Here is a 24,833-nt window from a genome sequence, read left to right on the forward strand (position 1 = left end):
GGAAATTGCAGATTCGCATCCGCGAGCAGAGGTTCGAAACATCTAGGCAACATCATCAACTTGGGACAGCCTGCTCGGTCGACTGCTGCTAATAATAAGCACGCTCTCATGTGGACGGCGCGTGGTGATTCTGCCATGCGAGCGGCACGCCTCACCCAATCTTGTCGTATGAACAGCCTCTTTGCGTCGAGGAGGTTTCAGGCACGATTTCTTTTCAGCAGGGATTAGACGGACGTGCTGTCCTGCATGTATGTAGTACTTACTATACACACGACATGTGCCGACAACCAAAGTTGACACGCATAACAAACCACGAGGTAATTATGTGGTGCTCGACGGACGCTCAGGCTACCCACCGGGACTACGTGTAGTAAGATCCATGCAGTTGCGGGATGAATGTCAGCAGCAATTAATTCAAATTGACTGATTATTCACTCAGCAGCATCTTCCGTCGCCATGCATGGATGGGCCCTGATCTCATGGTGGTGGTCATCATTATCTCGCACGTGTACAGAACGTACTGTATGCACTCCGGATTTCCCTGACCAGGCTAATCCTAGCTTGGCCAAGCGAGAACGGGCTGAGGCATCCGACGCGCTAGCCGGGGTAGATGGTGCCTGATCCTGACCAGGACATTCGACATCGTCGTCCCTGGACAAATACTGGTAGTCGACCATTTATAATCATCGATTCCTAAAGCCTCTCTGCTGACGCCCAACAAGCCAGATCCGACTCCTGGGACAATGGTACTCGCGGCGATGTTATCTCATGTTTATTCTCACAAGCTATCGGTCCCTCAGGGATGTGCTTCCGCAACAGGTGCATCCTCGGCCATGCCGCTAAGCATTCCGACATGCCTCCCAGATTCATAGAGGCGTCGATGTCTAGGCTATGACATTCTCGCCTCTCTGTCGTATGATACGCCTCTTACAAGGATCGCAGACATCCGTATCATTAAAGTTCTTCCTTGGCGAGTCGTTTCATTCTGCTCTCTGTAAGCCACCCTGCAAGGCACCCGATGGTATGTCCCGTGGCCATGATGAAGCAGGCAGTAATTCCCCTTGGCAATACGGCGACGCATCAAGATATATGACTGGTGATGGTAGGTAAAGATGTCTGAGAGTCTTCCGCAGCTCCGATTTTCTTGTCACCTCAGCACTCATTTTTCTTTATTCCTCTTGGTTCATACCAGACGCAGGCTTCCCTCATTATAAGCCTCGCATTTTGGTGAGATCTCATCGTTACGACCACTCTCTTTACACCCACTTGATCAACCGTCATTTCAACGAATTTTCTTTCTCGTCCAATATGAAGCCCATCTTCTTGAGCCTCTTTGCCTTGGCGAGCTATGTCTTCGCGGCTCCTGTGAACGAGGAGGACGTGACAATTACTATGACAACGACACTTACCACAACGACCTGTCCGAAAATATGTTCTGCCAGCAATTACACATCTTCGGCTATCCAGAGCCCAATGGCTACGACTGTTACTAAAGCCACCACTGTTCTTACCACCATCTGTCCTGTGACCGAGGTCTCGACCCACAGCGGCAACATTGTCACCAAAACTTACGACTTGACTTCGAAAATCACTTCTGTGTATCACACTACCGTCACACTTGTAACAAGCACTGTTACTTACGGCAGTGATACAATCCCGGTGACTGTGCCGCTGACTACGCCTGTTGCGCCGACTCTTCCAGCTAAATATACTACCCGAATCACTGTTCGGCCGACCAAGAAGACCAAAGGCGACCTTAGCAAGTCTGCTTCTATTCCAATCACTTCGAGCTCTGTTAAGACCAGCAAGCCAACGCCTTCAGCCCAACCCACCCGCGTGGATGGCCCCAACCCTTACGGGCCTAGCTGTGTTCCCTGCGATGGTCAACCTGGCAACGATCCCAATGCCTTCTGTGGCTATGCCATTCGCGACAATAGCTATGAGCACACTCCTCAAACATGCGTCCATCGAAAATACGAATTCACTCTGCAGAATGTCACGATAGCTCCCGATGGCGTTGCGCGTTACGTTCTTGCGATCAATGGTCAGGTGCCTGGCCCGAAGGTAGAAGCCAATTGGGGCGACTGGATTTCTATCACGTTACACAACACACTTCAAAACAATGGAAGTAGTCTACACATGCACGGCTTTCGCCAGTTCAAGACAAACGAAATGGATGGAGTTCCTTCCATCACTCAGTGCCCAGTAGCACCCGGTGACAGCATCACATACACATTCCGCGCCGACAATTACGGCACGAGTTGGTATCACTCTCATTTTGCACTCCAGACTTACGAAGGTTTCTTTGGCCCGGTTGTGATTCATGGACCCACTGCATTGGCGTACGACTACGAGGAGGCTATCGTCTTGTCTGACTGGAGTCACACACCTGTCGACCAAATGATCGATGCTGCGCAAAATGTCGGTCCGTTCCCAGCAAACGGCCCACGTACCCTTGACACAGGTCTGATTAACGGCCTCAACACCTGGGGGCCCGACAGTAACTCTAACCAGCTTGGCAAGAGATTCGTGCTGAATGTCAAGCCCAACAAGAAATATCTCCTTCGCATAATCAGCGCCTCCATTCAAGCTACCTGGAAATTTCAAATCGACGGCCACAAGTTCAAAGTCATCGCCACGGATTTTGTCCCCATCACTCCATATGAAACCACCATCCTCAATGTCAATATCGGCCAACGTTACGACATCGTACTCGAGACGGATCAAGTTCCCGGCAACTACTGGATGCGCTCGGATAACCAAGAGACTTGCGGCTCCATCAGACAGGGCAAGGACATTAAAGCTATTCTTCGTTACGATGGCGCGAGCCCGGTCAACCCGAATTCCAGCCCTTACGCATACGTCGAGGAGTGTAGGGACGAGACAGCCACCAATCTGGTTCCCGTCGTCCCGCTCACTGTCGGCGCTGCAGCCGACGAGGTCAACGAGCGCATCTTCATCGCACCCTATGCTCCCGTCAACCCCAATGTCTTCCGTTGGACCCTCAGCAACACTTTCTTCCAGACCGAATGGAGCAACCCGTCTCTGGGCGGCATCATCGCCAACGGCGAGGTCCCGTACACGGGAAATCTGGTTATCGAAGCGCCAAAGCTGGGCGAATGGATCTACATCATCATGGATTCCATCCTGCCGGTGCCGCACCCCATCCATCTCCATGGCCATGACTTTTTCATTCTCGCACAAGGTCCGGGCTTATACAACAGAAACATTCCTTTGAACCTCAATAACCCGCCGCGTCGTGATGTCGCCCTCATGCCTGGCTCAGGTCACCTCGTCATCGCCTATCTCGCCGATAATCCCGGCGTCTGGCTGCTGCACTGTCACCTCGGGTGGCATAATGCGATGGGCTTCGCGTTGCAGATTGTCGAGGGTCTTGATGGAATCAATGGTACTATTGCTGATGCAGGCCAGTTCGACCGGACATGTCGAAATTGGAATGCGTATGCTTCACCTCTCGGTGTTGTGGCGCACGATGCCGGCGTTTGAGCAATCATTAGGCAGCTTTGCTTCGATTGCTATGGAATACTGAACGGGCGAGTGTTGGATATCTGGACTTGCTTTGATATTGCAGATATGTATATCTACTGCTTTCGCTAATTGAGATTCGCCTCGAAGTAATGAGATATGTCCTCGGTGCTTGGTTCTGTGGCGTTGTGATACTTGAGAGTAGGCTACAACATCCGCCAGCAGTGATGCGTTCGTTGGTAAATGTGCCGACAATAACCAGTCAATGTCTACCCTTGATGCAGTAGAAACAATCGAGCCGGATATCAGACAGAATTTCAGCCTCCCACGCAGAGTACGTCCTGCCGAGTAGCCACAAGGACGACGGCCATATGTAGCAGGAGCAACAGTATTGAATACCGGAGGGGAAGATGAAATTCTCCGAGGTCAATTGCAGCGAACATCAGGAGTGGATAGAGAAGCCAGGGTTGCACTGCGTTGTTCGAACAAGGCGCTACGCAAGAGACGACTTTGGCCAGAAACAGACCTGTGCGAAGTGTGAGCAGGACGGCAGGTTGTTGGACTGCACGTGTGACGTTTTGTATGTAGCGTTCTTGCCGGGTGAGAGGTGGAGGGGGAAGCAAGAGGCGAGGACTGGGATGTGCCGAGTCATTGCGTCGTAATGTTGGGACGTTACTCAGCGTCTGGCGTAGGCCCAAAGTGGTCGAAGTCTCTGGTGGTAGCAAAGGGTCGGTCTCACTCGCTTGCTGCTTTTTCATGGGACTTGGGGATCGTGAATCAATGTTGGTGCCACCGGCCCGGCTAGTGGGACGAGCCCCAGGTGCTGATAGGAAGGGAGTTCGCCTCGACTGCCGCGCCGAATGATCCATGCCGGGGAGGCGTGTGTTGTAGTCATCCTGCGCGATATTCGCGTCGCCTAGGGAGATTCCGCCTTTGATGCTAGAAAGGATCTCGTCTGTTCCTGGTCTGTCATCTGGATTCACGCTCAGGAGCCGTTTCAGATACTTGTACAGCCGCTCCGGAAGGTCGGAGCGAGGGCGAGTTTCGTCGTCGAAACCAGGCCAGCGGGTGATCTCGGCTCTCAGCTGATCCAGATCCTCATCCTCTTCACTGATGCCATCGGCATGAATGTAGGGAAGTCGACCGAAGCACATGAAATAGACAATCATGCCCAGGGAGAAAATATCGGATTTGGTTGTGAAGTTGTGAAAGGAGCCATCTGCAGACTGTCGCAGAGCTTCAGGCGCGAGATAGGCTACGGTACCCGTTGCTCCGGTGGATCTTCTGTTGTCGCCAGCAAGCTGAACCTCGCCGAAGTCCGATATCAGAACTCTAGTTCGTCCATCATCGTGCTGAAGCAGACAGTTCGAAGGCTTCAAGTCGCGATGTATGTAACCTTTGCTGTGCAGGTGATGCAGACCTGTGGTAATGTCTTTGAAAAAGGAGAAGATCTCGTCGAAGCTTAGCCTGCTGGACCCCAGCGTCGCACGTGCAGGACTGGCTTCGCCGCGCGATTTTCGTCTGAGACGTGCCTTGAGTGCTTCATTTGAAGACATGTCTGAGCTAGGTCCCAACACATAGGACTGGAGGTCGCCGCCGTTGCAATAGTCCTGCAAAATCCACAGACATGGAATGCTGGGTCCAAATTTTGCAGGCTGATGATCCTCTAGCCAAGTCCAATGGTAGGCGACCAAGTTACGATGCGGTATCTTCTGGAGCAGCCTGACCTCGATGATGATTCTTTCGAAATGTGATCTTGAGTCGCCAACAGGAATCCGCTTACACGCAAACTGTCCCAACGGGACGTCGTCAATTACGTGCTCTACGAGCAGCACGACCCCGTTTCCACCTCGGCCGAGCTCGGTGATCTCTTTGAAAAATTGGTTGAAGTAGCCAGGACTGAAGGCAGAGCTACTGATGCCTCGACCTCGTGAGGTAGACGGCCCGGCAGTCTGCGAGTCCGAATGAGCCGGCGGCGCTGAGTATGAACCACTGACATCCCGGGAACGACCAGATCGGAGTGCTAATTGGACGCGACCGTTCGGAGTGACTATTCCAGATCCGGCTGGTGATGGTCGCTGGCTCTCTGCAAGCATGGAAAAGTACTCGGGATCAACGAATCGACGGTCGGACTTGTAGTCAGGATCGTAACCGCGATTTTCAGAAGATGATCGCCTTTCATGGAGTGATTGGTGACAGAGCGGACAGACGGCAGGCTCTGTATTTTCATCGTCTGAACCTTGCCGTACTGACAGCAGCCGCGATTGGGCATCGTATAAGACGACTGCATTTCCCCGCTGTCTGCGACGGAGTGTTAGAACGGAGCTGAAGTGTCGATAACACACAGTACATACAATACTACTTCTCTGGAGTCGCCCGTGAATGGAATCAACGACATCTGTCGGCCTGGCGATGGTGCTTCTGCCGCCATGATGGTAACTTCACCACAGGGTCAGGGACTTGTTCATGTATGGGTTTTCGAGATGGTGCGAAATACATCATCATTCCGGCGCCGCATGGACACTATGACCAGGTTTTATCGCTTGGGTCCGTCTCCAATGCAAACAGCACTGCACGGAGATGGGTTGATCTGCATGTTCGTGGTCTCTATAGACTGCACTACTGGTGAAACGGCTGTGCATGTCGCTATGCTTAGATAAGCCACGCTGGCAGAGAAACTTGGAGTCGGCGTCGTTGCCGTATCTCGGACCACCTCTTCGTTTGACCTGGTCAGTAGCCCTGCGAGATTCCAGATACTCTGCAATCGTTCATCATTGCTCAATAGCAGTGATGATAGTCACATTGCCGACATCGTCAACCCTACTTCAACGAATGCGTGGTAGAGATCGGCGTCACCTCGGGTTGCAGATGCGCCCTTCGAGTGGCTGGTCGTCGCCATGTAAAGTATGACCAACCTTCCAAGGTCGAAGCGCTTCTTAGGGTTGTGACAACGACAGGTTCAAACACCTTTATGTCTTTTGCTCTCTGCTTTTCCTCACGATATAATTTTTTTCCGTGTGACTAAGATTTGACGAGACGATTATTTCGAGCTGCCTGCTTGTTATATCTTCTTCATTGACTTGCCCCCGAATTGACAGGATTGATAAATCCCACGATACCGGCGCTATGGCTCAACCTATCAAGCACAACGTCGTCGCGCTCGACTCGTGGGTCAAGCCTCCTCCCTTCGAAATTGATCATGATTTATTCTTGCACAATACGACCGACCCGACGGAGATTGCAAGCCTAGTCAAAGATGCGACCATCATAATTGTATCTATGGTACCTGTCTCCCGAGCCACGATCGAGGCTGCTCCCAATTTGCAGCTGGTAGCCTGTAATGGCACCGGGACCGATCACGTAGACAAGGTCGCCGCACGTCAGCATGGCGTAGCGGTGTGCCATGTGCCAGCTCAGAACACCGAGAGTGTCAGCGAGCACGCCTTCGCTTTGTTCTTTGCTCTTCGAAGACAAATTCTGCCAATGCACACTTTGACCATCGATGGTGGTATATGGAGCAAGAACAATGCAATCTATCAGAAAATGGGGGCTCCGCCCAGGACCAATGGCGAGGAGACTCTCGTACTCGTCGGCTATGGAGCGATAGGTGCTTCATCATAAACCCTCTCAGACGACGTAGTCAAGTTACTAAATTTATGTCAGGTAAGGCAGTCGAGAGGATCGGACGAGCGCTGGGCATGCAAGTCTTGATTGCTGAGCGCAAGGGCGTCATTGAAGTCCGTCCAGGACGTACCTTTTTTGAAGAAGCTCTGAAGCGAGGAACTCTATTCATCCTCGTTGTACCATTGGATGATACCACACGGAACATGTTCGGTAAGAAAGAGTTCGATGCCATGCAGCCCACTGCGCTTGTAGTGAACGTAGGTCGCGGTGGCGTAACCAACGAGCAAGACCTTGTCGATGCACTCAAGAGCGGAAAGCTTGCTGGCGCTGCGACAGACGTGTTCGAGATTGAACCGGCAACAAAGGAGAACTGCCGGCTTCTTGACAGCAGCGTTCCAAACCTGCTGCTGAGTCCCCATGTAGCATGGTATGTATCACACAAACTGAAGAAGCCTCTCCAAACTATGCTGACTCTCCATTAGTACGTCCCAACCTATCGTCATTTGTTTGCATGCTTTGCATGTTGGCTGACTCGAACCAGGGTATTCCTCTCGGACAATCGAAGGGACGCTGGCCGCGATCAAGAGCAACATTGAGGGCTTCGCAAATGGCAAGCCCCAGAACATCGTTGTTCCTAGCAAGAATACAGCATGAAACTTGAACAAGCAGGAGCGGGAGCGCATCGCACACTCGGATTTTCCATTGCATGTTATCCGAGGTCGTTAGAAAACAAGAGACAGCTAAGAAAATACAATAGAGCGCTTTCGCCCGGTGTCGAGAATAGGAATGCATACGCGTCCCTATGCCATACATTCTTCCCAATCACCACCAATCTGACGCAGTCAGGCTATTACTGAATCATACATTGCTTCCCCGAGAGGTACATGTTCATGACTTCTTTGTCGAAGCTGAATCTTGCTCATTCTGCTGCGATGTGCTTGGAATAAGCCTATCAAGGAAAGATTCGCTCGAGATACCGGTCGTGGAAAGTTTGCGGCACGTACTGCCTGACGAGAGATTCTTTGTTAACTGATCGGATGCTTCGTCATCCATGCAATGACTGAAATTTTACCTGCTCTTTCGACCTCTTCTTCAGGAACTTTTGCTTCTGATGGCCGTCCTAAACGAATCTGTCAGCGGCAGTTATCAACCATGGTCACATGAAGCGTACGAATGTTTCCAGCGCCTCCAATGCCGTAGGAAACCCTGGGCTCATGTTGCTCGTCGTTTCTGTGTGTTGACTCCATGTTCTTGATATCTTCAGGATAGTCTAGGTGACTACAGCGTTGATATTACTGCGCGATCGATGTATCTCGCTTGTAGACGAGAAAGTGATTTAGGATTGGTCTCGATTTACTTGCGGGAGATTGTAGCTAAATTTGATATGTCGAGACTCTCGCGATACAACACAAGTTTATATGATCAGAAGCGAGACACTACTCCGCACTCGTGCAATGCAATGGCTCAGTGATACGCATACGGTAGCCAGAACCTTGTATCGCTTAAGCTATCCACGCCAGTAGCATGCGCCATTGGTCTGGAGGAGAATCACTATCTTCGATATTGGTCAGAGAGTAGTGCCGTGTGATACGCGACGACTACATGCCATAGGTCGAGAAGATAGCATAGATAACGGAATCGGCGGGGCTACACAACAATCATCAGTATAATAGGGGATCTTCCTCGATCTTCATTTTCACGATGCACATGTCCAATGCCAAGTAGACCTTAGCCTCGAATTGTACGTCATCCCTCATCATTGCTCAGGTAGGTGCATATGAGGAAGAATGCGCTTTAGCCACTGTAGGTGTAAGTGGATTTGATTCTGATCGATTCCACTATCTCGGCCATGTCTCACAATGACCTCGGGGATCGAGTTCCGATAAGGATCGAGTAATATGTATCTCTTAAAGTGTCAATGCCGGACGCCCTAAATACCACGTAGCTGTATGTTCTATGAACCGACCGTCTTCCATTAAGACAATCACCATAAATAGCCCATCATCATAATTCATACAATATTCCCACGCTAAAATGGATCGCATTGATGCCTGCCATAAAACAGAAACTTCGTCCATCGAATGCCATGTTCCACTTCAATAATACTCGGGCAGTCCCAAGCTCGCAAACTGCGGAATCTCCGAGGAGCAATTGAAACTTCGCGCGTATGCCTTCTGCGGCAGAGTGCCAGCCGCCAAACCGGTGCGATAACTCCATTGGGCTGCCGATTCTGTCTGCCACGTCCAGTAGAACCAGCCCCAGCCGTTCTCGAAGGACGCCATCTGCGCTTCGGCGAACATGAGTAGCCATTGCTTGTACTCGGGCGAGTATGTGCTCGGATCGGCATTGGCTTGGTCGCAGGAACATCGGGGGTTGTTTTTCGTGGGACAGGTCGGCGTCAGGACACTGCCGTCGGCGCTGCCACCGGGAGTGGATGCCGTGTTAAGAGTCCCCTCCCATCGAGAGCCGACACCGACATTGTTGAGATATCGTGCGCAGTCGGTGTCGGCTTGGGACCATTCGCCGCAGAGTGTTGGTCCGAACCCTGTTGAGGGATTGGAAGATCGCAACGCCTGTGCTGTCCACCCGCCACAGGCGAAGTTGATCTTGTCATGATGGTTCAGGACGATTTGCTGGACGTTAAAAATGGTGTACTGATGCACATCCAAGAGAAGTCCTTGATTGCTCGTGAGCTGACCTTGCCATTTATCCAGACCCATGAAACCGTCACCGAAGATTATGATTCCGGTGAAGTTGCTGGCGCGAACTGCGGTGTATGCACTTTGCGTCCACTGTCTCACAGTGTCTGCGTTGAGTGAGACCATGCGAGGCTCGTTGACAAGACCATACATCGTAACGATGTTCTTATACCGCGGTTGTGAGAAGAACGTTGACAGCTGCTTATGGATGTCGATCGTCCGCTGGCCATTGAGCGTCCCATCGGTGCCGTTGAGCCATCGGATTGTACCTTGTCGTCCCGAGTGATTCCAACCATTCTGAGAACCCGGGGCACCATGTAGGTCTAAATTGATGCGCAGGCCATATTTTCGAGCCCACTCGATCGCCCGGAGGAGATAACGCCAGGATACCTGAGGGACATATGGATCGCCATCGTATGTGGTAACCGCCCAGTAGGAAAACGGGATGCGGATGTGGTCGAATCCGGCTGCTTGGATTTCTGCAAAAGTTGATTCGCGAACGAAAGTTGCGTAGTGTTTCTCGAGGATGCTTTTGGATCTCATTGGTCCCAGAGTCTGGGTCAGAGTATATTCGTCAACAACACCGTCATGTGTATTATAGCTTGAAAATAGCGATGGAGTGATGAATGGCTCAATGCTTAGCCACCCTCCAAGGTTGACGCCACGGATCTTCATGGTTCCATATTGGAATGGCTGATTGAGCGGCGGTACGTTCGCGTTAGCTTGCTTGCTATCGTCCCAAGTGCTCATCAATCCCATGACACTCAAACCGCCAACAGTTTCGGGCGTGTAAGTTACGTTGAAAGACGTCGTGTCGTACCACGTCCAAGGGTCAAGTATCGTGCCTTGTACATTTTTAGGCAGGTCTGACTCCGATAAGCCATCCAATTCGCTGTTGCCAGGCTGGGATGAGCTGGTTCCAGAACTATCGTTGCCAGGAGCACTCTTCTTTTTGGACACAACGACGGCAACCGGAATGATGATGAGCAAAAGAACGATAAGGATGGCGATTCCAATAAAAATCTTCCGTCTGAGTTTCCGTTTCTTCTCTGGATCATCTCCGTCGGTATTTGTACTGTCACTGCCATCGTACGGACGGACGTCGTCTCGAAATTCCTCCTTATCGCTGTAATATTTCGTCGGACCTTGCTCCAGCTTCTGACCACTTACAACTCGCCGGCCCTGGCTGTCACGCGGACGGTCTCGCGCTCGTTTCGACTCGTTGTATGCAAGTCCCCGCGTCTCATCCTCATCGCCCGTTGCTTTGTCCGCCGCTCTTTCTTCCCCACGTCTTTGCCTTCGACGCTCCCGATGTTCTTGTCTCCGCCGCTCCCGTTCACGCTCCCTCGCTCGTTCCCGCCTTTCAATTTCCCGCTCATTGTCGTCATCGCGTGCGCCTCCTCTGTCGCGACGATCTCTTTCTCTGATGCCAGAGTCGCGCAATGCACGCTTGTCGCGACGATCCTCAACCTCTTCCCGTCGAGGCGACGGTCTCAATTTGTCGTACTCTGACCAACCGAGCTTCTCGTTTCGCTTGTCCAATGCCGCGAGCTGCTCTGTGGAAAATCCGCTGCTGGTTGTCTTGGTGTTTTCAGAGTCCGGCCGTCTGGCCCGCCTCTCACTGGAGCGATGCCGATCCGGCTTGGGTCTAGATTTCGACGGACTGGTCTGATGAGGTTCTCGTTCTGATGGATCAAGCAGTTCTCCGTTGCTCTCGCTTCGTTGATGTGTCCTTTTTTTCCTGTCCCTGCGACTCGAAGGGTCTCTCTCGCGGGGTGCTTGCGACATACTTGGCAAGTCGTTAAATTAGCCCGCACACATTTGTCAAGTCGTCATGATCGTATTGTCCAACATCGAGTTCATGATTTATTCATTTGCGGTGACTTGAAGTAAGATGACTCTGGATACAGGGTGACGCGGGCAAGCCGTGTAGCCAAGCTGCGCGAATGGACTGTTTGGGCTCAACGTTGCTGAGGGGACCAAAGTTCGGATGTCAACCAACCACGTCATGCAACACACGTGGGCCGAACCACTTTATGCTCAAAATAATCCACGACCGCCGCATTGATTTAGTGCACAAGCCATGCGACAAAGCTATATGCGGTCGTTCCTGGTTTCCGGTTCTTGTTTCGGCCGTTGCTGATTAGCATGATCACTATGTTGCCGCAGCTATAGAGGTGCCATGCATGATCAAGACTTCTGGTCCACTGCAGTCCGTTGCCCAGTGTCAGGTCAAGCGCAGGTATCGTGGTCTCGGGAATGGATGACCATTACCAAAAAACCATTGTATTTCGCAGAACAACAACCAAAAGTCTATGTAGTGAAGGAGAAGCCTTTACGGCTCATGTTCGTCTCGTTCCCATTTGGTTCTTTCTCTCCTGGCCTGCGCTTCTTCTCTCGCGACACACCATAAGCTCCAGCCCACAGCGCATACACTAGCTGCCAATGTGACCCAGTACGCGTTGTGGTAGCAGGCAATACCTTCGTCGCATATCCTCTCCAGATGACCATCCTCGTCGTACTCGAGCGTGCTGTGCGCATCCAGAATGCTTCCATAGATGAGATTGAAAGCATTTGCACTAAGCACGGGCGCCAAGGTCATGCATCCCCAGTTGATACCCATCCCGCTTGGGCCGAAAGCGTCGGCGATGAGGGCGGGATAGACTCCGAAGAGCATGCCATAAGCCAATCCGGATAGAGATGATATCATGAATAGATAGTTAGGATCTCCAATCGTAAGCGCGAATACTTGCGCGATCAGGAACACGCCCGAGGAAACCACGAGCGTCCACATTCGACTGAATCCACGATGTAACAAAAAGTCCGAGCCAATGCCCGAGGCCAGACGTCCGAGGAAGGAGAAAATTGAGAGGATGCTGACGTGAAGCATTTGCCGCGACTGTATGAACTTCTTCGTAGCGCCACTGTCAAAGTGATGCCACAGTGCGTTGGCATTATTGCCGATATTATTGATCGTCATAAGCCCCACACCCGCAAGTAGTGCCAGCATAAGAAAGAACTGCCAGAATTTGACAGTGCGGACCAAGGCCCAGCCTGTGATGTCCCGCTTGAGCTCCGGCCCAGACAACGAACGATTCCGAGAAAGCTCGGATGAAGAGTGGTAGGCAGCATCGATATCGCCAGGCATGGGCGATGAGGATCCGGACACATCGAGTAGGGATGCAATTTCCTCTCTGATCAGCTCCGGAGTGTTGACGCCCGACCTTCCAGAAACATTGCGACCCCTGGTCGGAGAGCTGACCCGACTTCTATTGCTGCTGTTGGTGCTCAAATTTCTGCTGAACGCGCGGTCAAGGCTCTCTTCTCTCTTGCGAGGTACTGACGTGTATTTCGTCTCAGCCTCCGTTGATACAATGCTTAAAAATAGCATGCCAACCGCTGTCATGATCGTGGTTCCGAACCCAAGCAGACCAAGGTAACCTGACGCATCGTGCGGGAAAAGAGCTGCTGCCCAGGCAGTATAAAAGAAAGCACTGAGACCGAACGCACCCAAAGGTAGTCCTGTCGCGGTACCTCTGTGTTTTGGCCAATTCGTCGCGCAGACCTTAATCGCCGCTGAGAATGAAGTGCAACTCCCAACTCCAGTCAGCAGGGACGCAAGGCACATGGTCACCATGCCATATTCGCCCGGACCGGCATCATAGGCTCGTTTCAACAGGAAATACCCGAGGCCGAGACAGATGGATCCCATGGCAACTCCCCATCGTGGCCCGCGCGAGTCGATAAGCATTCCTCCTGGGATTCCCATGGCATACATGCCCAGGTTGCCGAAGTTTCCGATCAAATTGGTCTGCGTGGCCGAGAGATGCAACTTTTCCGCAAATTGCGGCGCCCACGCCGAGAAGCCATAATTCGTGCCTGTAAGTGTTTAAATCAGCGCAATGTTCCTAGACGGCCTGCCTACGAGATCCGTACCGCAGCTCAAGGAGATGCAAGTTCCCGCGACAACGGACATAATGCGAGTAATTCGTTGAGCGCGATCAATCTCAGCTTTAGAGCGATGCATTTTCGCGGATCTGCCGAGTGAAAGAATGGGGCAGAATTCGGAGCGCTTGAGCTCACGAGCGCATGTTGATGCTGCGCAGTCGATGACTTCCGAGATGTAGCACGTAGCGTTGTCAAGCTGTTCCGATCTCTCTCACAGTGCACACCAGGAAAGACGCGAAGGAATGGGGTTTACACTCGTCGCATCACGCAAGAAGAAATAGCAGAAATTAAAAAGAAATAGCGAAGAGCGAATGTTAAATCGAGGTGATTAGTGTTTGGGAAATGATGTAGCGATAAGGGCAATGCGGGATAAGATACGCTTCGAATATTGGGATGGGAATTTCTCTCACGATATGCCAGCAGGAGAGGACAGGCAAACTGGGCATGGTGTGAACGATCGGAGTTCATGCAGACGCCAGCGCTGAGCTGACGACTGAATCGCGTCCAAAACGTTGGCTTCCGTTGATCCCGCGCGTCGCCAATTGGTGGCCGCGCATGGTGGAAATGCCGCAAAAGGGTGCAGTATATGGACGTACAGTCAACCAATCTTCAATGAACGATATAAATGTACCTAGGGGATACATACATACACCCAGTGATGTGTCTACTATATCTGAGAGCAAATCACTGCCATGCCACTTTGCGGATGCGAGTCTCCATTTGAAAGTTGATCGAGCGTCTGCCGAAAGTAACAGTAATAATATTGGTGAAATCCATGTGGCGGAAGGACATGTGAAGATTCCATGCACTGTAACACATGAAACATTATCTCGTTGAAGATCATCGTCTCAATGCATAACGGCGCGGATCTCAAGAGATTTTCCCAACACCTCTGAGAGTGACATACACATCGGTGCCCCAGCCCCAGAGGCTCTGCACCGCAATACCGCCGCCGAAATATTCGGCGTATGCTCTACCCAAAGGAAGCCCATATCCCAGACCAGCAAGACTGCTGCCGCCGACTGCTCCGCTGCTCAAAGCATCTAGTCCAGACCCGCCGCTGCTATGGCCACCCGTCACCTTGTCCATGATCTCATCCTCGTTGAAAGTCGTAAATCCATATTCCCATAGTTTCGCATAATTCTCCGGGCTGATGCCGCCGCCTCGATCTCGAATGCGGATCGTTACACCCCGTGTCTGTTCGCCGATCGCGCGGATATTCTCCGAGACCGAGCGCACAGGCTTATTCGCGCCGGACGCATGGTCGACATTTCCTTGGCTCACGTTGCTGACAGTCCCATCGAACTTGTTGCTCTTCGAGCTTTTCGTCTGACTTTGTGGTTCGTCTGAGGCTGGCGCTGGGGCAATAGTGATCTCGATGGGTTCTCTTTCCATGCCGGCCTCGATTGTAGCACGAAAGCTGTTCTTCAACAACTCGGTCATGATGTACTCGAGGTGCATTGGGATATGGGCGATCGTGGTGTCAGGGCTACCAATGATCTGAACAGTAGGTCGAACGCCATACTTGAGCTCGCATATCTCTCCGACCGTGTGCTCACAACTTCGAATGACATCCGCCGGCTTAAGTGCAGTGTCGATGACGCCAATGTAACTGGAGTTCTGAATCTGTCGGAACTGTTCGGGATCATCTCCGTCGGAGAAATCATTGTGGGGCTTGCTACTGAAGTGCAGAGCAAGATGTTGTTCCGCGATCAGACGTGTTCCAATTCTTGCCCGCAGGTGCTCATCGAGAAATTTGGTAATCTCGTCCTTGCTGATATACTTCCGTGCTTCGAGGAACCCACGAGCGAGGACAGCAATAGTATTGGCATGTGTCTGTACCAAGTCCGCCATGGCTTCAGTGAAAGCAATCTCTTCCTGCAATGTCTCAATCTTCCTCTCCGCGTACGGCAATAACGTTGACATTGAGTGCACATAGTTGTCGTGGATCTTGCTCACGTGTGGATTGGCGACTACGATGTACGGCAGGGCTCGTAGGCTTTGGATACGATGCGCGAGGCGGGATGGCAGGATTTCAAGAGTAAAGTTCGCACTGTTGAAAAGCGCCTGTTTCGACAGTGGCGGCCGGCCATGTTTGCAAAGATCGACAAGCGTCAGTGGATGGAGAGGCTTCGCTGCGAGCCGGGCAATGTCGCCATCGGTGACTGTGGCCGTCTGAAGCTGTCGCGTGCCGCGCAGAGGGAAGCGTCTGGCTAGGCCATGGTGATGCAAGCCATGAGACCTAGCTATAGCTCGATACTTGAGCATAGCAGACAGTCGGTTGAGTCCTCCCCAGAGCGCATGGAGCAGACCATGAGCGAACCGTCATTGATATGTGAAGCCGGAAAATGGTGGTCGTGTGCTCTGTGTGGAGGATCGATTCTAGAATGATAAGCGGAGGCATTGCTTGCCCGCGTGTGTAGCTTCGACCAGCCGCCCATTCTGGGATGACTCCGTGACGTAGCGGCTGCAGGTGCCTTTTCATGTAATTGAGCGCCCACCTGCATTTCTGAAGATAAGCTCCTTCTTCGGACTGATGATACTGCAACGGACATTTGCCGCTGGAATACCAAACACACATTTATTAAATTAGATGCTAAACATGATATGAGACCTCCTGTCTTGGTCTGGACGATCACAGACGAATACAAGTTGACAAATATCATCCTGCGCTGCTGATATCGTACAGTATGTGGCTACGAATTGCACTCTTGGCAGACCACCTACCTAGGTAGGTATGCATGAGCGAATGTTGAAGTTCATCGAAGTCGGACCTTTGTGAAATCTCTTCTCCGTCATGCAAGATTGACTCCGTGATTTGCCCAAGAACCTGACAAAAGTGAGGATTGTAACAGCAGATTATGCCCAGCATATTACACGAAGTCGATCTTCTATTCTTGTGTTCGTGCGTATTGGGCCTGTGGATGCACGATTTCACAGGGTCTACGACTATACATAACCCAAAAGGGTGAGATGTTGAACGTGAGGGATCAGTCACCTTGGTCATGATTGTGATCATCAAGTATAGTCATCTATATGCAGAAAGATGCCTCATCGTCCACTCCATGCGCCATCGTGCCGCTCTGCACGATCCATGATTCGATCTCTAGCTTCTTGTAAACTACTCTCCGAACTAGAATGTCTCATACTACTGTTGTCGCTATCACTCCGGGCAAAAGCAACTCTTCGTGGAGTAGGAAATTCCGATCTTAATGGAGAGGTTTGGGCAGAGGTTGACTGACTGGCCGCGGGGAAGAACGACGTCCCTTGCGCTGTGCGAGGGGAGCCGAGCTGGAAAAGTGCTTGGAGTGCGTCACGCTCTGCTTCCGCAGTTTGCGTCTCGGTACGTATAGTAGGCGGGCGTCTTGGTTGCCTTTGCGCGGGCGTTCGGGGCGGCGACATACTGCTTGCATGCTTGAGAGGTGGAGGCGGGTAATAATGCATGCGCGAGCCCGTCGTTGGTCGGATGTCTGCTGCAGGTTGCAATTGGATGGACTGGCCTAGGGAAAGGCCCCTCCTATGCGATACATGGCTATTGGAATGCCGCTTGGACGGCGGCGATGTAGTGCTGTCGTGTGTTGCGCTGCCATAGGGCTCGTGAATGAAATACTGTGGAGCACTTTGGCCGAATCCGTGACGGCTTGTTGGCCGACCGACCAGAGAAATGCTATGCCGATGGGTGGAAGTCTTGCGGGTCGCTAGCTGCTCGACTTCACCTATCGATTTATGTTCCCATCCATGTTGGACTTTGGCCATTGCATAGCTAAGTCGTGTCCGGAGACTAGCAGCCAGCTCGCTGGCACGGCTACCAGTGGACGACGTTGAATCCCGCCTAGTGCTGCGACCATTAGTGATGACCGAGTTCAGACTGATCGAAGCGGTGGACGTGGTCTTGATGTGACCGCTGGCCGTTCTCTTGGTACCGTTCGTCGTGACAGGCGACGCCAGACTCATGGGACTTGTCACAGCACTCTCTCGGCCAAGATATATGGGAGTGGTGTGCTCTCCCTCGTGTGGCCCTTGTGAAAGCTGCGGGTATGTGGGTATCTGTGCGCCATCTTTCACATACTCCAACCTCTCGGATCTTGACGACAACGTGCTGGGCTCGGTGCAATTTGAGAATTGCGACAGACCGCTCCCGACGCTATGTAGCCGAGGTGGAATGCTATCGGCATCGCTGGCCGTTGATACTGTGATGGCGGAATCTTGCGATGCTGGCGGATATGACTGGGACTCTCCGGCCTGTATGGCGCGTGTCGACATCAGAGGCTGCGACGCGCGGGGATCTGCGGCTTGCGCGTGCAATGAAGTCAGGCAGTTGGTCGCAGTCAATGTTTCCATGACCATGTCGAGGGAGGTACGCGTATGAGTACGCGTGAGGCGGTCAATAATAGTCTAATTCGTGAGATATGCCGTGTGATATGACGCTGCACACTGTCGCCTAGCACGAGGCGGCGATTCTCGTTGAGCACTAGAGGTCTCGGCGGTCCAGATATCTCACTCGACATATGATGAAGCGCTAACCAACGCGTCGAATTTCACCAGGATCGAGCCTTCGGATCGAGTCTGCGATGTGACAACAAGAGAGCGTTGTATGAGCAGGGACATGTTCATGAGGAGAGTCAATCATCCACCCAGTCCGTCTGCTGGTGTGCTTGGTGCTGGCGCCAGTGCTCGTGCTTCGTGTCTGACGTCTGCACCCACTTGCGACGACGCGCACCGCCGAAGAGCGGGGAATGATTCTCGTGCTGCGACAAAAAGCGTGGGATGGAGGGCGAAATCGTCCTCGCGACGCGCTTCTTCACTGCGATCGATAGCAGCGTTTGTCCATTAACGATGATGAAATTACCCACTTCAGGTGATGATCATTGTCCTTGTGAGGGAAACGTACGTTCTACGACTACACCGGGCTGTATTGGACAGAATACAGCCGCCGCGGTGAAGCTCGAATTTCATCGACATCAAGGTTGTAGATTTCCTCTACCTTATCATCGTCCACCAGAGCACCGCACGCATCCGTCACCAGAAAGGAACTCAACGCGCGCTTGTACCGTGTCAGAGAGCAAGACAATGATGGTTCGAATCCACTGTCCACCTCCTTATGGTGTCTCAACAACCGCGCTCTCCAATCGATTCCCACCTGCATGCTTCGAAGCATGAAATGGCAGTACATATCTGCTACGCAAGTTAAACACAAGACGGCTTGTCATCAATTCGATCCATGCACGGCTGTATTCTAGGCCACTTTGTTCAAGGAAGGAAATTGTTATTACACGATCGAAGCGTCATGACAGAAGCAAATCTGAAGACTGTCCGTGAGGCGCTGGAGCTTTCCAGTGCTGTATGGAGAACTTCCCGCCGAGTGTCGCCATCCCATTACGCAATTGTTCCGAAATTGGTACGCGAGTGCGCGGCTCCAGTATCGCGTTGACACGTGACATTATCCAGTCGAGTCTGATGAGTAAGCACTGCTGCCGAATCCGGACATCATTGATAGAAAATCATATCTTGGTCATCACTGATCTTCTTTTGCGCTGCCAGTATGTCGCGCACGATGTCGATGATGTTATTCAATGCAACTTCATCGTGATGAGGGCAGCGCAAGGTCATTCTTGTTCGTCTCCTGGTGCACAAATAAGAGCTCTGTAAGTTGTTCAACGAGCCAATGGCAATCATTGCCAAGTGGCTTTTCCTGAAGACGACTCCTCTTAGCATCGATTTCCATCGGCATGTTCACGATGGCTGCACCGTCAAAGTTTTCATCTGGGAAACGAAGAGACATCGGTAGGACTTCCATCATGGAAACAAGGGTGTGGTATATTATTGAAATTCTTCATTGTCAAATTTCTACGAAAGCTCGTCAAATTAGGAGGTTGACCAATGATCTTCTACCCCTGGGTAGATGATCTATCTTCCGGTGCGTCGCTATTGCTAAACTTCCAACCCAAAACTCCTTGCCAGTGGATATAAACCCGGCTTGCCACAAATTCAGACCAAGACACTCCAAATGCGCCAAAACTCTTCCAGAACAATCAACAACTTAGACCCCCTCAGCGAAAGCAAGGCCGCCAGACTTCATGTCGATCTTGATGAGCTCGTCCAGACCGCAAACCTCGAAGATCTTCTTGGGAGTGATCTCGCCCTTGGTACCGACGATACCGTCTTTCTTGAGCTTCTCAAGGGTTCCCTTAATGGCTTGGTAAGCCGGGGCAATGCTGGCAAAGCTGAATATCATGAGCTTGAAGCCCATCTCGTTGGCCTCGTCGACAGTGATGAGCGGGCTGGCTCCGTTTTCAACAGAGTTCATTAGTAGTGGCCAACCGGGTAGCGCGGCGACGGTCTTGCGGGCTTGCTCTTTTGACTGGAAACCCTCGCAGAGTCCGACATCGCAACCAAGCTCACGGGCATACTTCAGGCGCTCAATGCACTCGTCGATGCCGTGCTTCTGAAGAGCATCAGTTCGGGCAATGAGGACAATATCGGAGCCCATGTTCTTCTTGGCTTGCAGAGCGGCACGGAGACGAGCGTAGTACTCCTCGCGAGGCACAACGGCCTTGCCCTTGAGGTGACCACAGCGCTTGGTCAGGAGCTGGTCCTCCAAGTGGAAGCCGGCGACTCCAGCACGGATGTACTCGCAGACGGCACGGTAGACCATCATTGGGCCACCATAGCCAGCGTCCATGTCAGCAATGACGGGAGGACCTTGAGGCTCAAGGTTGGAGATCATCTCGGCGTGAGCGCGCATGTCCGCGAGCGAAGCCAGCGCAAGATCAGCCATGCCGAGACGGGAAGCAGCAGTACCGGCACCAGTCTGCATTACATGTCAGCAATGAACGACCTCTTCCATGGACACCAAGATCGAGTCTCACCATGTACAAAGCCTCGAAACCAACTTCCAGAGCGGTTCTTGCCGACAGACCATCGTAGACACCAGGGCAGACAATGGTTCGCGTTGTGTTCTTGATCATGTTCTGGAGACGAGTCGATGCGGGAATCAAGGTGCCATGGTAGAGACCGGGGTTGGGACCAGAAGAAATCGCGGCTTCGGGCAATTGGTCGAGCTGCTCAATTTCGTTGGGAAGCAGTTGCTCCTTGATTGCTGGTGGAGGGCTATTGCTCAAAGGCGCAAAGACAACTGATGAAGACATGATTCGATGTGCGAGGAAGATCTTTCAGACAAGGCTCAAGGAGGCAGAGTTGTGTGGAGAGGTTGATTCCTGGTGCTGGAAAGTGATGGAAGCTGCTTGATGATCATCCCAGAATCCGGATGGACTTCATCCTTCTTATACACAATCGACGATGACACGATGTTGCTGCTGAGGTGCTATCGAGCGTTGATCCGAGGTGAGTGTACTGCTCGAGCATTGTGCCAAGCTGACTTCATGCTGTTGTGCAGCAATACCGCGCCAATGAGATTGTAGCAAAACGCCAAGGGATGATCACTTTCATTGCATATCACCAGGACGCAGGACCCACTCAACACACAGTCGGAGCACACCGACGCACGAGGTGCTAGTTCAGACCAGAGTTTCGACAGCGAAATGTCCACAATAGTGGTGTCCCTTCGCTCTACAATCCCAGTCGCTTTCGGTTTGAACATTTCGGTCTAAACATACTCCACGATTGCGGAAACCCGCGCACAGTCTACAGTTGTCCGGATTGCTCCAGCGCGAAACTCCGAGTCTTAAACTGCCAAGAGCGTTCTCACCATAATCGTGATTAGCATTTGTATCTCCGCAATAGAGATAGTCTTGGCCGTTTCGACGATGCCTTAACGTTACAGCTTTCCGCCATTCAATCGCGGTACCACTGCTGCAGCCTTTGATCTACATCTGTCAGGACATGGGACTGTCCAACGTGATCGCCGCAGGGACTGGTGCCACCATTGTCTTGCTGGCGGCTCCTTGATTGATCATCACGCTATCGTCTTAATACCGCACCACGTTCGGACGTCGTCTCCAACACCAGACCCGAAGAGGTTGGGACGCCTCCCTCGCTTAATTTCGGAGAGATCAGCCCGCGACGCACTGCCTCCGAAATGCATTCTATAGCTATACCCTTCGCGTACGTCATGGTCTCATCATCTATGAAAGAAGCAAGAAGGTGAAGGACAGCTTCTGCTCTAGATTCAACTCAAGAATTCGATCGCGAGCTGTCGGAATCCGACGCGGCGTGACCTGAGGTGGGAAGACGATTGAAACTCAAAAATTTGGCTCTAAGTGAGACCGCCTCACAGCCTATCGTATGTAGATTTAAACAAATGGCGTAAAGCATTGTCGCGCCTTGGCTTAGGTACAAGAGTATCTTCACGCCGCGTCGAAGGATACGACCCTGTGGCTGCTGGTATGCAAGCCCAGCAACCGCCTTTCTTGGCTTGATTTTACATGTGGAGGCGAGCTTTATTGGGACGACCGTCGGTATGTCCGCTGATCATACCTAGCTGAACGACCTCGCGACTCCGCGAATGTCGATCCGGGCATGAGCAAGCCCCGACGGTGCTTCGCTTACTGTTTGATAATCGCGACCGCAGCCCTGGCGCCATTAGCGAGGTGATCACAAAGTTCGTAGTGGTTGAACGGATCTGCGTGGTAGTGAGACATTATTTCACCTAGGTGAAGATTCAACTCCATCACGTCCATTGTCTATAAACGGCAAGCTCAGCGGGAGGCGTTGCAAGCTCAATCTTTCTCCAGACGCGTGCATTCCACATGGGAAATGTCCTCGCTACCTTGACCAGCGATTGGGAAAGCTGACCTCCACTATCTCTCTGCATTTCATATAGACTATGCAAATAGCGCATGTGGCTTTCGGTGTCTACCTGTCACTACTCTCGTTCCTTGGCAGGATCGACATCGAAATTCGCCATGACACTATTGAAGGACTGCGGTCTACGGGCACGCGCGTATTCTGCATTTGACACAGCGAGGTCGAAGTGCGCTGAATGCAGGGCAGATCAATCGGTCGATGGCCCCAGAATCTTTACCTAGATGGCAATATCATATCCCATGATTGTTTATAGGGTTGTGTCGAACATGTCAGAGGTTCAATGAGCCACTTCTTGGCCATGGCAGTTGGCCTAGGCATACTCGGCCCACCTCGACTGCTTGGATTCAGCCATATGTGACGAGCATACTGTACTTTCGCTGTGCGAACCGCGAGAGCTGCATCGGCTTGGCCTCATAAATGGCATGCACTTGCCATTTAGGTCGGATGAAGTCGGAAGAGAAGACCTGCACAGAAATACTGCTCGCCGACGTCACCGACATCCATGGAACGTGATCTTATCGTATCATATCACAGCGTGAGGTCTGTCAATCGATCCAGAGCGTCGCGAGCAGGTGGAGTGCGGCTTGAGTGAGGGCACCCGGAAGGCTGGAGGCATTGCCGAAGTGCCTGCACGCCATGCTCAATGTTTGCTGATCCTCCGCATCATCGCACCCATGTGCGGGTGGCTGAAGATTAGACTGCATTTCCGCCGAAGAGGAACGTTTCTTTGCGGACGAAGTGTTACATTCCGGTAACACGCCTACCTCAGCTTGCGTTAGTGGCGCGAAAAAGAAGGCGCCCGCATTTCGGCCTGGTCTTTGATTTCGAGACTTCCCAGGTGCGAAATACCCCGAAGAGTGCATCATGCGTGCGTAGCTCGACCAATCACTGGCAAGACAGAGGGCGTTCGGCTGAAGGAATTCCGTAGGTAACGCCATCACGATGCGCCTGCGACATCATCGTTGCGGGTGGTTGAGGGTACGGTACCTGGCAGTATGTCGCGAAGGCAGAAGCAACAGCAGACAGCTGTGAGGTGGACCAGGCCTTTTATTGCTGCCTGCTTAATAACAGACGTGAAGTGCATCATTGACTTTGTGGCCCTTGCGGTTCATCCTTCAAGGATAGACGCGCCGAGCGGTGTCCCGATGCTCCCGCCGTTCCCGTCGTCGTCTCCGCGGTGCGCTCCGCCATGATAATATCATCTCCACCGTACTGCCAACTCAACTGTGAATGCGCGTATTGAATGTGGTGAGACGTCCGAATGCCGGTGCGAGGGACGCCCACAGCTGGGAGGCTCTCCTCAACGGATGAGCGACCTTGCTCGTTTCTTCGCTCCCCGTGAGGCCTTCGGGGTGGAGTGGAGCTGCGGAATCTTGGCAAGTCCTGAAGAAGCAAGCCGGGCAGCCACTATCAACTCTTCACGTCTTGGCACGGGACAGAACTGCGAGAGCTGCATCGTCATTTGCGTAGCCACCGCGCCCGATGCCAAGCAAAGACCAGACGAGACCTCCTCTCACATCGGGATTCGAGACCCTGACTCGTGCGCCGATCCGCAGTACCCGATTGTCTTTTCCACTCCTGGTCAAGTCGCCGATATGCGGACGACAACAATGCTAGGAAACATGCTCACTAGAACGAAGAATGTATTGCTTGTGTTGTCCGTCAGTATGGTGCTGTATGCTGTATTCGTGATTGCACAATCCTCCCCTGTCCTGATCTGATATACTTTGATCCGTCTAAATCTTCCCCGGTTTCTTCCTGGCGCGGATGAACCCTGTACTCTCCCGCTGGATCCGATCGGCGTTGGACCACATGGTACCTCGACCACACCTCATTGCACTAGTAAACCTACTTCTCACATCTCAACCGAATAATAATAAAAAGATTTACAATGTACGATCTCTTCGCCCTCGGGGTGTCTCACAATCGTCAATATCGTTCAGGGCTAAGTCCATACCGTCATCGTTATCAATCGGAGACCGAGGCTCTTGTCACTGCAACTCAGCTTTACGTCCCTTTACTACGACACGTGAGAGTTATCGGATCCAAACTCTGCCAAGTCGTAATCTAAACAAGAAGCTCGCTGTCTATGTCTTCGCAGACCTTCAAACGATATCAAATTTCTAGCACAACAGCCAGAAAAGCAATTCGCGTGGTCACGTATTGGAGTCGTGAGAACAACCTCAAGAATCTATAGGCTCCTTGCAGCGTCTACATTGCTTTGAATTGGTTTATTCAGATTTTCAATGGCCCAATCAAGATCCACCGACGTCGAAAAGGCCGGCTCTGAGTCAGACGCATCCGACCAAG

General features: G+C 52.0%; 9 protein-coding genes across 9 annotated transcripts; 3 read left to right on the forward strand and 6 right to left on the reverse strand.

Moving 5' to 3' along the window:
• Window positions 1-2,037: 2,037 nt before the first annotated feature.
• K489DRAFT_317483 (multicopper oxidase) lies at window positions 2,038-3,507 on the forward strand (the record flags this gene model as incomplete). The annotated part of the gene is made up of 1 exon (XM_033601244.1): window positions 2,038-3,507. A coding segment is annotated over one exon (1,470 nt), but the record flags the coding sequence as incomplete, so codon positions are not given.
• A 296-nt stretch (window positions 3,508-3,803) lies between these two features.
• Window positions 3,804-5,917, reverse strand: K489DRAFT_409652 (Ca2+/calmodulin-dependent protein kinase; the record flags this gene model as incomplete). The annotated part of the gene is made up of 2 exons (XM_033607615.1): window positions 3,804-5,787; window positions 5,841-5,917. 2 exons carry the CDS (start codon window positions 5,915-5,917, stop codon window positions 3,804-3,806), a joined length of 2,061 nt encoding a protein of 686 aa, XP_033460892.1.
• A 590-nt stretch (window positions 5,918-6,507) lies between these two features.
• On the forward strand, window positions 6,508-8,229 carry K489DRAFT_379859 (uncharacterized protein). The gene is made up of 3 exons (XM_033604748.1): window positions 6,508-7,093; window positions 7,150-7,537; window positions 7,653-8,229. The coding sequence occupies exons 1-3, from the start codon at window positions 6,613-6,615 to the stop codon at window positions 7,762-7,764; spliced, it is 981 nt and encodes a 326-aa protein (XP_033460893.1). The 5' UTR covers window positions 6,508-6,612; the 3' UTR covers window positions 7,765-8,229.
• A 671-nt stretch (window positions 8,230-8,900) lies between these two features.
• On the reverse strand, window positions 8,901-11,728 carry K489DRAFT_379860 (glycoside hydrolase family 5 protein). Its single transcript, XM_033604749.1, has one exon. The coding sequence runs from the start codon at window positions 11,595-11,597 to the stop codon at window positions 9,207-9,209; it is 2,391 nt and encodes a 796-aa protein (XP_033460894.1). The 5' UTR covers window positions 11,598-11,728; the 3' UTR covers window positions 8,901-9,206.
• A 58-nt stretch (window positions 11,729-11,786) lies between these two features.
• Window positions 11,787-14,159, reverse strand: K489DRAFT_356272 (MFS general substrate transporter). The gene is made up of 2 exons (XM_033602535.1): window positions 13,746-14,159; window positions 11,787-13,688 (listed from the first exon to the last, which is right to left on the reverse strand). The coding sequence occupies exons 1-2, from the start codon at window positions 13,834-13,836 to the stop codon at window positions 12,145-12,147; spliced, it is 1,635 nt and encodes a 544-aa protein (XP_033460895.1). The 5' UTR covers window positions 13,837-14,159; the 3' UTR covers window positions 11,787-12,144.
• Window positions 14,160-14,496: 337 nt separating this feature from the next.
• K489DRAFT_379862 (alpha-ketoacid dehydrogenase kinase) lies at window positions 14,497-16,131 on the reverse strand. The gene has a single exon (XM_033604750.1). It carries the CDS (start codon window positions 16,023-16,025, stop codon window positions 14,628-14,630), a length of 1,398 nt encoding a protein of 465 aa, XP_033460896.1. The 5' UTR covers window positions 16,026-16,131; the 3' UTR covers window positions 14,497-14,627.
• A 288-nt stretch (window positions 16,132-16,419) lies between these two features.
• On the reverse strand, window positions 16,420-18,489 carry K489DRAFT_379863 (uncharacterized protein). Its single transcript, XM_033604751.1, has one exon. The coding sequence runs from the start codon at window positions 18,102-18,104 to the stop codon at window positions 16,809-16,811; it is 1,296 nt and encodes a 431-aa protein (XP_033460897.1). The 5' UTR covers window positions 18,105-18,489; the 3' UTR covers window positions 16,420-16,808.
• Window positions 18,490-19,570: 1,081 nt separating this feature from the next.
• On the reverse strand, window positions 19,571-20,998 carry K489DRAFT_379865 (Phosphoenolpyruvate/pyruvate domain-containing protein). The gene is made up of 2 exons (XM_033604752.1): window positions 20,627-20,998; window positions 19,571-20,568 (listed from the first exon to the last, which is right to left on the reverse strand). Exons 1-2 carry the CDS (start codon window positions 20,903-20,905, stop codon window positions 19,798-19,800), a joined length of 1,050 nt encoding a protein of 349 aa, XP_033460898.1. The 5' UTR covers window positions 20,906-20,998; the 3' UTR covers window positions 19,571-19,797.
• Window positions 20,999-23,830: 2,832 nt separating this feature from the next.
• K489DRAFT_370168 (uncharacterized protein) lies at window positions 23,831-24,244 on the forward strand (the record flags this gene model as incomplete). Its single annotated transcript, XM_033603106.1, has 1 exon — window positions 23,831-24,244. The coding sequence occupies one exon, from the start codon at window positions 23,831-23,833 to the stop codon at window positions 24,242-24,244; it is 414 nt and encodes a 137-aa protein (XP_033460899.1).
• Between the last annotated feature and the right edge of the window lie 589 nt (window positions 24,245-24,833).

Source organism: Dissoconium aciculare (genome assembly GCF_010015565.1).
Source record: "Dissoconium aciculare CBS 342.82 unplaced genomic scaffold K489scaffold_5, whole genome shotgun sequence".
In the NCBI taxonomy this organism is placed as follows: Eukaryota; Fungi; Ascomycota; class Dothideomycetes; order Mycosphaerellales; family Dissoconiaceae; genus Dissoconium; species Dissoconium aciculare.